This window comes from Pan troglodytes, chromosome 1, assembly GCF_028858775.2.
Source record: "Pan troglodytes isolate AG18354 chromosome 1, NHGRI_mPanTro3-v2.0_pri, whole genome shotgun sequence".
NCBI classification, from domain to species: Eukaryota; Metazoa; Chordata; class Mammalia; order Primates; family Hominidae; genus Pan; species Pan troglodytes.
Window position 1 is genome coordinate 90,516,155 of NC_072398.2, and position 15,902 is coordinate 90,532,056.

A 15,902-nucleotide genomic window follows, 5' to 3' on the forward strand; every position below is an offset into this window, starting at 1 on the left:
TTTTTTTTCCCCCACATACTTAACGTTTCTATATTTCTATTTGAATTCGACTGGACAGTTCCATTTGAATTATTTCTCTCTCTCTCTCTCTCTCTCTCTCTCTCTCTGACACATTTTATCTTGCCAGGTTCTAAACCTTTAGGAAAAATGGAGCAATTTCCAAAGGAAACCGTGAGTACATATTTCTCTTCCATGCAATTTGTCACTAATATTATTAGGAAAGATGTTTCCTTTAAACTTTCTATACTATCTTTCCCAGGAATATTAAAAATTATTTTGGCTTTTAACAAGTAGATAATTTTAATTTTAACTATTTTTTGTGAACAATAACCTTGAGCTTATGTCTGTGCAGCACCAAGACCCAGTAATGGCTTAAGTCGGTTCCCAGAGAGAATAAGTAGGGAGCTTGAAGCAAAATAACACCTAGTAACAACGTGAGTCTCCACGGAATGATCTAATTCTATAGCCATGCCAGTAATGGCAATTCACAGAGTAGCAATTATACTTAGGAGGAATAATGGGAGATTAAAATTTAAACTCTATATTAAACATTTTGGCTGAGGTAAGCTAGGGAAAATGGTATCCATATCCAAATGAATGAAGGTGAACCCTACGGTGATTTTGCTGGATATTGTCACAAACAGGTTGGCTCCCTCTCTGGGAAAAGGATACTTATATATTGTTTTAGAGTAAAAGGTTTTATATTTCAAAAATCAATTGCAGACATGCTAATAATTTGAAATTTGTGATAATTGGGCAGAAGATAGCTGAACTTTTGATTTATAGTGTTTGTGAGTATAGCAAGTAAAGAGTAAATATATGAGATTTATTTTTAAGTATGAAGAAAACAAAATTTTCAAACTGTTGCATATATCATTAACTAAACTAATTGCAAGCCATTCTTAATTATTTATTAAATAAAGTTAAAAATAATAAGCACTTCTCAACACCTTTTTAGCCCTTGAAAGCAATAACATTATATTTCTTTTTATCTATCTGAAATTATGTGATTTTGCTAATTTAAACTTGCTCCATGATCAGTTCAATATAATTCTATCTATAGAACTTAAATGCTAGCACAAATTTATGTAAAAAGTGAGGAGACTCTTCTGGATAATCAAGAATCTTTAACCTAAACAGTAGCTATGTCTGGTTAAAAATTACGTAAATATACTACAGCTCTTCTGACAATAGTCCCTACAGACTTCAGGATATCTGAATATAGGTCCAACATGAGTAAACACCTTGACACATATAAGCGGGGCAACACGTTAAATATTTGAGAACTAGCAATTAACAGAATCTTTTTAACTTGCAGGTTGTGGAGAGCAGTGGGCCAAAGGTTTTGGAAACAGCAGAAGAGATCCAGGAGAGGCGTCAGGAAGTGTTGACTCGGTATCAAAGTTTCAAGGAGCGGGTCGCTGAGAGGGGTCAGAAGCTTGAGGATTCCTATCACTTACAAGTTTTCAAGCGAGATGCAGATGATCTGGGGAAGTGGATCATGGAGAAAGTCAATATTTTAACCGATAAGAGCTATGAAGACCCAACTAATATACAGGTCACTCAGTTCTCTTGATTGCCTCAGAGCAGACCCTAAGATCTCTAGAGAAGGAAATAGGTTTTTCTTTATGTTAATGTTAATGGGTATGTGTGGGTACAATTAGATTCCATTTAGAAACAAAAATAAGTCAGTGGAGTGGGAAGTTAAAGAAATAAATTAATAGAAAATCTAAAAGTGCATTTTCCCTTATGAAGTTGGAGAGGTGAGACTGAGAAAATAAGAATCAAACAAAAAGCGGCAGTTTTTCAGTTATTGAAAGCACAGAACTGTTTCTTACAATGAACTTCCATTCAGAATATACATTTTTAAATCATTAACCAAGGATATTGCTTATTGATAAGGGCATAGGATACTTTACGTATTTTCATGGTGAAGCATTCATCAATGCCAAAAGTAAAAAATTACATCAATTTTTTTTCAGATCCAGCACAAATATTATGGTAATGTAAGTGTATATCTGGTTAACTGTAGTGGGACTGATGTAATGGAAAAATTAGACTGTCTGTTAGAAACAGTAATTCTGCCTCTAAATAGTCCATGTCTTCAACTTCATAAACATTGGGGTGTTATTTGCAAAGGAGATTTATTCTATATAGAATTTGATGGTTACAATACTCATCTGAAATTGATCTACAGGCAAAACAGCAACTGCAAATTCAAGAAATTTCTGACAAATCATGTGATTTTTGATATTTTGGGACATTAAGAAGGGAAATAGGGTGAAGAGTCATCAATGCTTCTGAAGCAACTGTTCTCCACTCTTCTCAGAAAGATAAGAGTTACCCAGGTTAACTAAAATCCAATTTAGTTAACCTGGTTAACTCAATTGCTATTCATGGCTCTTAAGTTTTTCCTAAAATGTTATTCATGGGTCTCAAGTTCTAATGAGAGGTTTCAGTAGAAGTTTGGTGAAAGCTCCTACCCGTTTCTGATCACCTAAAATTATAGCATGTGATATCTGTTCTCTACTCTTCTCAGAAAGATGAGTTAACCAGAGTTTTTTTTTTTTCCCCTAAATTGCTATTCATGGCTCTTAACTTCAAAAGAGAGGTTTCAGTAGAAGAAATTTGGTGAAAGCACCTACCCCTTTCTGTTCACCTAAAATTATAGCATGTGGTGTTGTCATAATCAGAAGCAATTGATGTTGGACAGGAAACACCTAGAACAAGAGAAAAATAATGTGCTATATTGAATGGATCAATTTATAGATTACAAGAACAGGCACAGCATGCAAAAAAAAACTCTCAATTTTTTAAAAAAAACCATTATTATAACTATCATCTTTCTTATTGTGCTCTACTTCCAAAAAAAATCAGTTATTCCTCTTTTCTGATGAGGAAGGACACTGTGTGTTACACTCTTTTATTCCTATGGCAGTCTATTGAGCCTTTAAAATAAGGCTCGGCATAGATCATAAGGCTCAGCATAGCTCAGGACAGTATTTACTGAAAACTTCCTAAAGCCAGTGGGGACAGGAAAATACTCTTTATGGCCTCTAACTGAGTCTGGGACCCTTTGAGAACCTGTGTTTGGTGGCTCTACATAGAGTGAACATTTCCCATGAAGACTGTGCTTCATTAGCCAAAAACTCTGATTTCTAAACTTTAGGGGAAATATCAGAAGCATCAATCCCTTGAAGCAGAGGTGCAAACAAAATCAAGACTCATGTCTGAACTGGAAAAAACAAGGGAAGAACGATTTACTATGGGTCATTCTGCCCACGAAGAAACGAAGGTATATGTATGGGCCCTTGAAGAAGTTTCCAATTATTGATTATGTTATCAGGGTTTTAATTGATTATATGAGATATAAACCTTGAGGTGGCTGGCTTGTACCCGGGACTCCTGCCTCTTATCTTTCCCGGGGGTTGAGGCAGAAAAAATGATGGGATATCTTTGTGTTTCTTGGGGTGAAGAGAGCTGTAATATTAAAGCTGTCATTAAATGGCATAAAATTCCTCCTACAACAGTGCAGGATAATTTGGCTCAAGATCAAGCCCACTTAAACCTGTTCCACATTATCCAGATCAATTAGTTTTTTTCCAATGTTCTTTCTAATTATTTCCTCTACCCTCAATGTCCTTGTCTCTTAACTTCTCCAAACAAGGAATGCTCTCTCATTTGACTGTTTTCCAAAATATTTTTCCTTTGTCTATGATGCCTCTTTCTTTTCATACACCATACCCTATGACTACTATTGCACCTCTCCAAACTGTCCCTTCTTATTACTTCTAAAAACTCCTAAATGTCATGTATTCAGAAAATTTTCTCTGAACATCTAGAACTGAAGATCATCACTATTTCAATAAGCATTCATACTCTGTAACCTATTATTAATGTAACAGCTATTTTTGGACTTAATATACGAACTCTTCCAAATGTTTGTGCTAATATTGTCAATTCAGTTTTTTTGTGTGTGAGTGAACTTTTTACTGTTTATGTATTTTTTAAATTGTCAAAACAAATTTGCATTATATATCTTAAAACTGGGTCTGGCCTTTCTATAGATAGCATAAAAATTCTAGCCCATTCTGTCATCAAAATATGGTCAAGGAACACAGATTTTAGACAGAATAGAATCTTATTTTAAAGAAGAATCCATAAAAGGAAAATTTCAAAACTTGTTTATTTGTATAAAGTATAACTAACTTTTGTATTATGCGCAGTTTTGCATGTAACCAGCATCTACATTAATTATAATATTTGAGAAATGTTTGAAATATCTTCATTTCTGTCAGAATCACTGGGGCGATAGCAAATGGTACCATTGCAGGGTTTAAAGACATATGTGGTCCACATGCTACCCAGAGCAATGGAGTAGTTGAAAAATATAAGATTCTTGAAGATATGACATAGGTGGCAATTTCAGTTATATAAGACAGGTAATACATAATGTTCTGAGTTAATCTGGCATTCAAAGCCCTCTGTAGAGTCTCAAACTGTATAGTCCCAAAACACTGTTATTGTTTTGGTGCCAATGATTTCCTTATAACTTATAAAAATTATAGCTCTCACACTTTCTGGCAGACAATTCATGCTAAGTTTCTCCTACGCCTTTGCTATTGCTGTTTGCTCTTCTTAGAACATGCTACACTTATTATTGACCTGTCAAAAATCTTTCTGCTCTGTAAGGCTCAGTTCAAATGAACACTTTTCCATGCTTTCTTCCTCCTTCCCATCTTATTGTTTGTAATTATTCCATCCTTTAAAACTGCAAAGCATTTTTACAAATTGTTCTCTTACATAAGATCACATTTGGCTTGGCTTATTAGCTATTTCCATATATCTATCCTATTTCCTCTTTTAAATATTTGTTGAGCAACTAATGCATGAGTAACTGAGAGAAGAATTTTTAACCAGGTCTCTTTCTGCACAAGTCTCTGAGTGTTTCCCTGCTCCCAGTGTCTGTGGCTAAGTGGTTCTGCCCCTCTTTCCTAAAGGCCCACATAGAGGAGCTACGCCGCCTGTGGGACCTGCTGTTAGAGCTGACCCTGGAGAAGGGTGCCCTGTTGCTGCGGGCCCTGAAGTTCCAGCAGTATGTACAGGAGTGTGCTGACATCTTAGAATGGATTGGAGACAAGGTATCGAACTTAAAACAGCAATCACAGAGGGCCTCCCACTCCTCTGTCCCAGGTACCCCATAGCAAATTACCGGAGACTACTCACAAGGAAATCAGGATGTCTGTTCCTGGCCTTTGTTCTTTGGAACAAGAGGAAATTGGGGCCAAAATTTAGGGGTATCTGGAGGTTAACATTGTATGGAAGTAAGTCTTAACATATGGATCTGAATACGAAAAAGGCAAGACTTACACAAAGACCATGCATTGAAAGATAATTAGGCTCATCCCTCTTCCACTTCCATGATTTTTAACTCCTTCTCCTATGTTTTTGCTCTTACTCTGGGGTCTGGCTGAGAGTATTGACAGCTCTTTCTCTAATCCTTTGTGTCTCAGTGCCTATAAAGATGGAGGGTTTTATTTTTCTAAATACTTAAGGAACAATTTAATAGGACTAAAGATTTAGATAAGCAAATGCCTAACAAAATACTTTCATAGATACTGAGTATGTTGAATTGAGTAGAAACAGGATGAATTTATCCCTCATGTTTCAAAACACAAAAGGGTACTTTCAGGATCTCTTGCCAGTAATGCCACAAACTTGATAAAGAACTGCCTGAAAGAGCACTTTCCTTTGTGCCAAGGTGCTACCTTAACAAATATACTTCTGCTGCTGGCCTTTCCCAGGAGAGCTTCTCCCAGTCTCCCCCAGTATCTCCATTTGAGTTATCCTGGGAATGCAAGCAGGAGTTTTGAGTTTTTGACCTACAGAAACTCCTAAATGTTTGCTGGCAACTCAATAAACTTATGTGTCTACAGGAGGCTATAGCGACATCAGTGGAGCTAGGTGAAGACTGGGAGCGCACCGAAGTTCTGCATAAGAAATTTGAAGACTTCCAAGTGGAGCTGGTAGCTAAAGAAGGGAGAGTTGTTGAAGTGAACCAATATGCCAATGAGTGTGCTGAGGTGAGGTGGGAGAAAAATATTCACTCCGTGCAAAGGGTTCTGATCTTTAAGAATAACTTCTGGCCATTAGTAGATGGATATGAAGGAGATGGGGCATTGTGAGAAAACAGAGGTTGGCATGTCCCTGGAGTAACATATTCTGAGCAGTTTCCTCTCCCCTCTGGACCCACCCCTTACAAGTCTATTGAAATGGAGGGTTGAGAGAGAAAGAGAGAGTGTGTTTTTGTGTGTTTGGAGAAATTAAATACACAATAGGCAGTGAAGCTATTGCCATTTATAGTAGCTCCTGTACCATGCAGTACACTGATTACTCATGTTAATGGGGCACTCTTTCTTCATGAAAAAACACAAAAATAAAGTAGCAGAGCATATAAAATAATGTTGAGCTATCATTATTTATACATATATATGCATATGTAATATCATTATAAAAGATTATTTCGGAGGATTGAGGAAGGAAAGGAAGCAGTTTTACTTCTATTTACTTAAGAAAATACTTAAGTTTGTGATGTGTATATATATAAGTTTACATGTATACGTAAGTATATAGATATAAAATAAATAAACTCCAACAGTTGGCTATATTTTGCTTTTCCATTTATAGTTTCATTATGATTGCAGCTCTATAGTGAGAATGATTTTCCTGACTTAATAAAAAGACTTCAGAATGAATGAGTGCTGGAGTAGGAAAAATAACCTATGTTTTCCTATTTTTCTTTCAGGCCATATTTCCAGTAGTTTCTAAATTTTCTACCTCCATCACTTTTCTCTTGCTGTGGAAGTTTTTCATTTATCTATTACTGTCTAACTAATCAAGAAACTTAACGTCTTACTTGTTAATGACTCTGTGAGTCAGATGATTGAGCTGCTCTGCTGGGCTGTTTTCCTGATCTTACCTGGCATTTTTATGTGTCTGAAGTGATCAGGTGGCTCAGCTGGGGTGAAGGATCTAAGGTGGCCTCAATCCCATGTCTGGGGCCCTGGTGAGGATGATTTGGGAGGATTGAGGAGATCTCTGGGTGACCTCTCATCATGCAGTAGACCATGCTTCTTACATACCAGTGTTACAAGAGTGTGAGAATAGAAAATGAAAGTTTTCTTGAGGCCTAGGTGCTGGAACTCATAGAAAATTACTTCTGCTACTTTTCATCAGTAAGCAAGTTAAAGACCATCCAAGATCCAAGACTTGAGGAAACATACTCTACCTTTTGAAGGGATGAGCAGCAAAATAGCATGCCATTTTTTCCAATCTATCATAGAAAGAATAAATCCAACACAGCTAGGTTATATTCTGTGCTCTCGAGTGGGGCCTACACTGCTGTAATAGAAAGAACCATGTACTTGAGAAGGAGAATGTAGAAAATTCTGTCTGGAGAGACTTGGGAATGGGAATGAAAATGGAGAGAAACAGGGACAGGAAGAGTAAGGAGACTTAGGCATATGGGAATGCCTCAAAATTGCAAAGTATCAAAATAGACTGATGCTTCCAGCTTAATCTAGTATTCACAGATCTCACTACTTTGGATGGTTTGCAAAAATGTCTGAAATTTTATTCAAAATCATACGTGAAAGCACGTGTCTATAATTCTGGGAAGAGAAAAATAGCTTTTATTGGATTCTCAAAGGTGTGAGGACCACAAAAAAGTTAAGACCCACAGCACTAGTCTTTGAGAAAATTAAGTCATATTTCATAAAAGGAATTTCCTCTTCTTTTCCTTGGTTTCCAGGATTTCAAGGAGATCTCAAGCATTGACAAGGTGGAGCTCTAAAAATAACATCAGGGCTGGGCAACCTGTGCTAATAGGCTAGTCCACTGCTGTGGGCACAGATGCAACATCTGGCAGGTTGTTTTTCTAGGTTTTGGTAGTGTACATCAAGTTGGAGCTAGGGAGGAGGGCTATGATGAAGTTCAGTGTCTGGCTACAGTGGTCAGTTTTCACTTCTGTAAAAGTATGAACTAATGTAAAATGAAAAGTGTTTGAATAATTTTTTAAATATAATCTCTTCTTTGTATAACTCCAGTGTTGTTTTCCTTCAACAGGAAAACCATCCTGACCTACCCTTAATTCAGTCTAAGCAAAATGAGGTGAATGCTGCCTGGGAGCGCCTTCGTGGTTTGGCTCTCCAGAGACAGAAAGCTCTGTCCAATGCTGCAGACTTACAACGATTCAAAAGGTATGGATCTGGCCACTGCTTTACAGAAAACTTTGAAGTGCTTTATAAAAACCGTGTCTTTGTATTAGGCTCTTTGTACTTCTGTTAGCAATTAGTGGTCAACCCTTCAAACAAAAGTGGATCATGTACTTGCCTTTGGGACAGCAAAGGAGAAGGTAAAGAAATCTGTGACCTACTCTATGGCCAAGGATGTAGAGATTGGAGATCAAAATAACTAAAAAAGTAGCATTGGTAATTTAGGAATGGAAGCGCTGCAGACGGAAGGGAAGCAGGTTAATAATTAAATGGAAGGTGGAGTTAGGAAGAAGAAAAGCATTCGTAAAGAGCTGACCCAGATATGGAACATATCTCTAGAGGCTCAGCTGTCAAGAAGCCCAGGACCTTAACATCTCAATAGAAATAACCATTAAGTAAGAACATTTTATATTACTTTTTGCTAGTATGTAGGAAGAAAGGATAATTGCTCCTGGGTCAACTAGGATGGTCCTTGCTGTGAGTTCTGTTGGACCGTTTGCCCTGTAATGCCTGCTGTCTTCTTTGGTTGGAGCTCTTGTTAATGTCTGCAGGGATGTGACTGAAGCCATCCAGTGGATCAAGGAGAAGGAACCTGTACTCACCTCCGAGGACTATGGCAAAGACCTTGTTGCCTCTGAAGGACTATTTCACAGTCACAAGGGACTTGAGAGAAATCTTGCAGTCATGAGTGACAAGGTAAGGCGCTGTTAGAGAAATGGCTAGCCTGTTGAGCTAGAAGAGGCAATTGTTGATTATCTTGCCTGTTACCATGCCTCCAGAGAGCACAATAAGTTCACTGTTTTCAATGAAGAAGAAATTGTGTGCACTTGAATACGCTTCTTCATTCTAGTTCATAACTCGTACGTGGATACTGGATATACCTTAGTTTCATTTGAATTATTTTTATTTAAATATACACATATGTTTTATATTCTCTTGTGTTTTCCTAACTTATTTCACAATTTAAAAACAAAACAAATACACCTTCAAGATTGATTCCTAATCTCACTGAGTAAAATACACCGTGGCCAGACTCTACCCTTTCATCTAACCACATTTTGTTCTGTTGCAGCTGAATCCTGATTCTTTTTGTACTCAGTAGATCAGAAAAACATTGTCTTCTCCTTTTAAAATAAACTTCAAGACACTTAATGCTAAACCTACCTTTAGGTTTCCTTTTAAAACCTGGAAAACCTCAGGCACACTAGAACTTAGAACAAGCCTATTTTCTTAAATGATTTCCATCCTTTACTTCTTCCCCTCACAAATGTAGCCAGAACGTAAACCAATTACTACTGAGAGTGCACAGGGGAGTCAGCCCACAGAAAGATCCACATTTGCTGTAATTTAATTTTAGGCCTATCCCTGCGTCCAGTTTCTGCAAACTTCCACCATTCTACTTTTTCTTTCATTCTTCCTTTTTGTTGTTGTTGTTTTTGGTTTTTTCCGTAATAATGAATAATAAAACCCATAATTTGACAAATAATGGTATTGAAATTCCAATCCCTAGACATCATCTGATTATAGTTGAGTATAATGAAAGGGCTAATAACATGTGAAAACCTACCCATATCCACATTTTGCCCTAGTAACCCTGCTCCTCAGAGGTTGTGCTGAAAATTATCCAGCGTTACTGAAATTTTCTTGGCCTTGTGGACAGAAATGTCTTTCTGCCTCCCACAGTAATATTTAGGGAAATGTTATAGAGGGGTGGAGAAGGAAAAAGTTAGTTTGGAACCTTGCTCCCGACATTTTCTAGCTGAATGATCTTAAGCAAATAAAATACTTAATCTCTCAGTTTTCGCATAAAAGAAAAAGAGTAATTGCTACCTCATGGTATTATTAAATGAATAATATAAAATGAGAACATTCATGTAAAGTACTTAGCATAATGAGAGACTGAAAAGTACTTAGTGAATTGTAATTATCAATATAGTACATTAGTATATTAATAGAAATCTATTCATATGTCTATTTCTAAATTATTATTATTCATATGATTTTTTATACCTCTCCCACAAAGCTTTGCCAGGGGGAGTCAGAGTACTTGGATTTCCTACTAGGTTTCTTTTTCATCCCAAAGGTGAAGGAGTTATGTGCTAAAGCAGAGAAGCTGACACTTTCCCATCCTTCAGATGCACCTCAGATCCAGGAGATGAAAGAAGATCTGGTCGCCAGCTGGGAGCATATTCGTGCCCTGGCCACCAGCAGATATGAAAAACTGCAGGCTACTTATTGGTGGGAAATCCCTCCCCTTTATTGCTCTACCTATCTCTACAGGGCCCAGATGTAATAGCAAGAGAAGAAATAAGAGTAAAGGGAGTCAAATAACGAGAGAATCAGCTCTCCTGCCTGCTCAGTAGAGACAAAAGATTTAAGTTGCCAAAGGAAGTCCTTTGTGACTGATATAATATAGTAGCACCCCCTTATCTGTGGTTTCAGTTACCAGCAGTCAACCACAGTTTGAAAATGTTAAATGGAAAATTCCAGTAATAAATAACTTATAAGTTTTAAATTGCTTGTTATTCTAAGAGGCATGATAAAATTTCTGCCTGGTCCACTTTGTCCCACTGGAAGATGAATCATTCCTTTGTCCAGCATATCCTTGCTGTATATCTACTCACTCATTAGTCACTTAGTAGCAGTCTAAGTTATGGATTGACTGTCTTAGTATCACAGTGCTTATGTTAAATAATTCTTATTTTATTTAATTGTTCTATTTTATCATTAGTTATTGTTATTAATCTCTTGCTGTACCTAATTTATAGATCAAACTCTATTATAGGCATATAGGTATAAGAAAAAAACATAGTGTATATAGTGTTTGGTACTATCTGCAGTTTCTGGCACCTGCTGGGCATATTGAAATGTATCTCCCACAAATAAAGGGAGACTCCTGTGATCAGTATCACACCTCCACTCATCTGCAAATTTCCATCTTCCCCTGCTTGTATTATTGTGGGATGCTATGAAGTGGCTCAAAAAGCTGGAAAAGCAACTGAAGAAACATTTCAAAATTCTGACTCTAGATAAGGAACTGAAAGACATGCAATACAAGCTGAAGAGCATCAAAATAACTTCAGTATTATTTCCTGAATGTGGATTCCAAGCTTACAAAAACCCCTAATAATCAGGCATCATTTCAGTATTAATTCTTATGGTTAGTCCTTAAATAACCAGAGGAAAGTGCTTGTCATATGGTTGTGATTTCAAAACAAAAGATGAGCATTTAACTTTTTAAAATAGGAAACTGTTTTGCAGCTCTTGTTTCTTATTAACAGGGTTAAAGATGAGCTAGATAGATGAGGAATCCTAACGCTAATTCTAGTTCTTCCTTCCCACAAGGTGATTCTTATTTATATAACAACATGTTTATTGGTTGCATTGTGAGCACCTTACTCCATTTTAAGTACCTCTAGGGTAGGTGTGACCTTGAGGTGGTGGAGGTGTAATGCTCATGGGTCACATCCCACAGCAACACACGTACCCTAGAAATATAAAACCTGGGGTGAAGGACTTACAACCTGCACCAAATCTCTGACTGTAAATAACAGGAAATAATCAGGAAAAAGGGAACCTAGGGTTAGAGTAAGGAGCATCTCACACATCTTACATCATCCCAAACCTAAATCTTTGTTCAATGTCCTTTCATATCTGGTTTCTCCTTCCTGTCTTTTACCTCACTTTTCCCACAGGTACCATCGATTCTCATCTGACTTTGATGAACTCTCAGGCTGGATGAACGAGAAGACTGCTGCGATCAATGCTGATGAGCTGCCAACAGATGTGGCTGGTGGAGAAGTTCTACTGGACAGGCATCAGCAGCATAAGGTAGAGAAGAAAGGCTGCCCAGTAGGAGGAGGGGGCAGGTTATTTGGCTGAATGCGAGAAATGCCAGGTTTCTTGCTGCATTTTGAGACACTTTGTTTTGTGGCCACAGCATGAGATTGACTCTTACAATGACCGATTTGAATCTGCTCGTGAGACTGGTCAAGACCTCCTGAATGCCAATCATGAAGCCTCCGATGAAGTTCGGGAAAAGGTAATCTAGTTTAACAGAGTTTGTCAAATTCCAATTATATATGTAGTCATTACATAATCTCACAATAATATGATAATCTCTAAATGGGAAAAGAATAGAAGTCATTTAAACGTATTAATAATATGAATCAAACTTTTACGCTGCTTCCTTTCATATACAGTTATCACTTATTATCCATGGGGCATTGGTTCCAGGACCTCCCTCAGGTGCCAAAATCTGCAGATGCTCAAGAAACGGCATAATATTTGCATACGATGCATGTACATTCTCCTGTACACTTTAAATTATCTTCAGATTACTTATAATACTTCATACAATGTAAATGCTATGTAAATAATTGTTATACCGTATTATTTAGGGAATAAGCAAAAAGTCTGTACATGTTCAGTACAGACGGAATTTTTAAAAAATATTTTATACCCATGGTTGGTTAAATCTACAGGTGTGGAACCTACAGATATGGGGAGTTAACTCTACTGTTTTGCTAAATTGAGTCACTTGAAATTTTCAAGACATGATGTGTGCTTCCTCATCTCTGAGCCTTTATTTCATCAACCCTCTGACTTCTACCTAATTTGAAACCTCCATTCCATTTTGCCTCCTGACGTATGCCCAGTTTCGTGACCTTCCCATGCTCATCTCTAGACTGTAAACTCCAGGAGGACTGCACTTTATTCATCTCTGGGTTCCCCACAGTGCCTAGTACAGCATCTGACATGGTTGACATCTGTGCATGTTCTTCTTTCCTCTATACAATCTCAAATTAAGCTGACATTCCTGCATCTGTGATTTTCAAATTTGCATTAAATAACAGGACAATCTTAAACACCCAGCATTCCACTGAATGAAGAAATCAGTTTTACCATCATCCTAACCTCCTACATCATAGGGCTTCACCTCTGCACCTTGATCCACAGAGATATTGCACCAGTGGCAGAGTCTAGGCACACCTTGGAATGATAGTTACAGTAAGATCCGCATGCCTCTTTGCATCTCACTAGATGCCAAGCACAGCCTCTAGCACTGTGCAGTGGATGAGGTTGAGATAACCGAGTTTTGAATTCTCCCAGAACTCTGTGGGGACATTATAATATAGTTTTTTTTTTTTTTTTTGTGACAAGGCTCTGTCAAAGATAAAGCAGAACTCAAAGTCCTTAAAAACTTAACAGTTATCCTGGGATTCTGATAGTTTATTCTGCTTTTTTGTTGTTGCTGACAGAGTATCACTCTGTCGCCCAGGCTGGAGTGCAGTGGCCAATCTCAATTCACTGCAGCCTCTGCCTCCCGAGTTCCAGTGATTCTCCTGCCTCAGCCTCCTGAATAGCTGGGACTAGAGGTGCACACCACCACATCTGGCTAATTTTTGTATATTTATTTTATTTTACTTTTTTTTTTTTTTTGTAGAAACCGGGTTTCACTGTGTTGGCCAGGCTGGTTTTGAACTCCTGACCTCAAGTGATCCACCCACCTTGGCTCCCCAAAGTGCTGGTATTACAGGCATGAATCACCTCACCTGGCCCTATTCTGCTTTTTTGATGGAGATAATACAGTTGCAGGTGTAACAAGCTGGAAATTCTTGGGCATACGCTTGACCAGAAACAAAGGCTTTTTCATGTGTTTGGGAATGTCTCTTCTCTCTTTCTCTGACGGTTTTTATTTGTTTTGGGAATAAATGCAAATTTCTCAGTGTGATGTTTTATGTGCTCTATGAACTTGGATTTCATTGACTGTCTACACGTTTTTAGACACTGCACTTTTCTCTAGCTCACATTACATTATCTAACAATTATTTGCAGTTCATTTGCTTATGGCATTAAGTCCTGATACCCATTCCCTACCTTTTAAATCTCTGTTTGGTATGAGATTTTCCATGCTTTCCCATACTTCTACTTCCTGGCTCTCTTAATTAGAATTAGTCTTTTTCATTTCCTTATACATATAGTGTTTTACCTCTTTTATGGAATTTATCCCGTTCTTCCTATAGTACAATCATTTGCTTAAATGTTGGAATCTTAAAAGCCCATTTGCTGTTTATTTTTGTATCCTTAAATGGCTTTGCATTTATTATATGCTCAATAAATATAGAATAAAGTAAATTAATTATCTTCCATATACATTATCTCCTTCTTTCCAAAGATGGAAATACTTACCAAAAACTGGGCTGCCCTGCTGGAACTGTGGAACAAGCGTCATCATCAGTATGAGCAGTGCTTGGACTTTCATCTCTTCTACAGAGACAGTGAGCAAGTGGACAGTTGGATGAGTAGACAAGAGGTAACGGGAGGGGTCCATACCATCTCTAGAAGTAATTTCTCTCACCCTTCATTTGCTACCATGACTACCATGAGTTCCCTCACAACCACTCCTGTGAGTCAAAGCTTGTCTTGGGAACTAAAGGGTGATCCACAAGAAAAAGAAAAGATGGGCCCTTTCTATAAGGCTCCTACAATTCCCTCATCAACAAAAGCATATATACTTAAATACATAGCAGAGAGGCTTTAACTACAATTGAAATAAGGCAAAATAAATATCAAATTGGTAAAGGGTCAGGAAGAGAAAACTGATGAGTCAGGCAGGGTACATCAGAGTGGAGGTGAGTAGGCCACTTGAGGCAGTTTTGAGAGCTCAGAATAATGTCTAGACTGGTTGAGGAATTCCATGTGGACAGACCCAGAAACATAGGTGAGAAAATTGTATGAGAGTATCAGGAAGGAGGCCTGAAACTCCTGCTGTTTAAAGTTAACTTCTACCCATTATCATAATGTGTGCTAATTCCCACCTTGTTCCCTCCTGCCTTAGTCCTTGTCTCAGAGATATGCCAAGGGGAATGTTTCTTACCGGTCAGACACAGCTTAGGTGTGTCTTTCTGTCTTCTACAGGCCTTCCTGGAAAACGAGGATCTGGGAAACTCACTGGGCAGTGCAGAAGCCCTTCTTCAGAAGCATGAAGACTTTGAGGAAGCCTTTACTGCCCAGGAAGAGAAGATCACAGTAAGAAATGGGCCCTAGTTTGGGCATTGGCTCCCTCTCTGTATACATAATTTTACACAATACCTGTCCCCAGACAGCATTGCTCCTGTAACTACCAGACATAGCCTGAGGATTATCCATAATCAAGTTGCATCTCTTCTTTCGTTGTTGGTGTGTTTATTTGTGTGTTTTTCAAACTCTTTAATTTTATAAACATAAAATGTTTATATAGTGAGAAAGCCAAAACTTAATACTAATCTTTAGAAAAAAAGTGAAAATAGCCAGAAAAATACTCATACCAATTTTTATCACACAATTCTTGTTCTACAAAGCATATCTGGAAAGTTTTTCTAGATGGTAGCCATGTTTTTTTTTTTTTCTGATGAAGTGTATGATTTTGTTTTATATTTTCTTCAGTGTAAATAGAAATTATTGAATTCTTATTTAGTATAGAATCATTACTTAGAAATTTTATTTTTTTTCATTTCTTCCTCTCCAGCAATATCTTAATATAATTTTCTCTTCCTTGGTAACATCTAGATATCTAAGTACTGTCTACTCTTTTCCTTTACAGCATATTTTTCCTTTATAGTATATCTTTATCTCTGTTTTTCATCA

At 37.4% G+C, this 15,902-nt stretch overlaps 1 protein-coding gene and 1 long non-coding RNA gene across 3 annotated transcripts in view; one reads left to right on the forward strand and one right to left on the reverse strand.

Moving 5' to 3' along the window:
* SPTA1 (spectrin alpha, erythrocytic 1) overlaps window positions 1–15,902 on the forward strand; it is a 75,473-nt gene that overhangs the window by 69 nt on the left and 59,502 nt on the right. The window contains exons 2-13 of one of the 2 annotated variants that reach the window (XM_009435126.5): window positions 128–171; window positions 1,319–1,558; window positions 3,170–3,295; window positions 5,001–5,141; window positions 5,937–6,083; window positions 8,125–8,258; window positions 8,825–8,969; window positions 10,357–10,511; window positions 11,969–12,104; window positions 12,214–12,315; window positions 14,452–14,589; window positions 15,195–15,305. In XM_009435126.5, coding sequence (XP_009433401.4) covers window positions 148–171; window positions 1,319–1,558; window positions 3,170–3,295; window positions 5,001–5,141; window positions 5,937–6,083; window positions 8,125–8,258; window positions 8,825–8,969; window positions 10,357–10,511; window positions 11,969–12,104; window positions 12,214–12,315; window positions 14,452–14,589; window positions 15,195–15,305 — 1,599 coding nt within the window. In that variant the 5' untranslated portion in view covers window positions 128–147. Of the gene's footprint in view, window positions 1–10; window positions 172–1,318; window positions 1,559–3,169; window positions 3,296–5,000; window positions 5,142–5,936; window positions 6,084–8,124; window positions 8,259–8,824; window positions 8,970–10,356; window positions 10,512–11,968; window positions 12,105–12,213; window positions 12,316–14,451; window positions 14,590–15,194; window positions 15,306–15,902 lie in introns of those variants that run through there. The other variant, XM_016929916.4, reaches the window with a different exon arrangement.
* On the reverse strand, window positions 87–7,438 carry LOC134808719 (uncharacterized). The gene is made up of 3 exons (XR_010152200.1): window positions 5,371–7,438; window positions 2,646–2,720; window positions 87–1,486 (listed from the first exon to the last, which is right to left on the reverse strand). It is a non-coding gene; the product is annotated as an uncharacterized LOC134808719 (long non-coding RNA).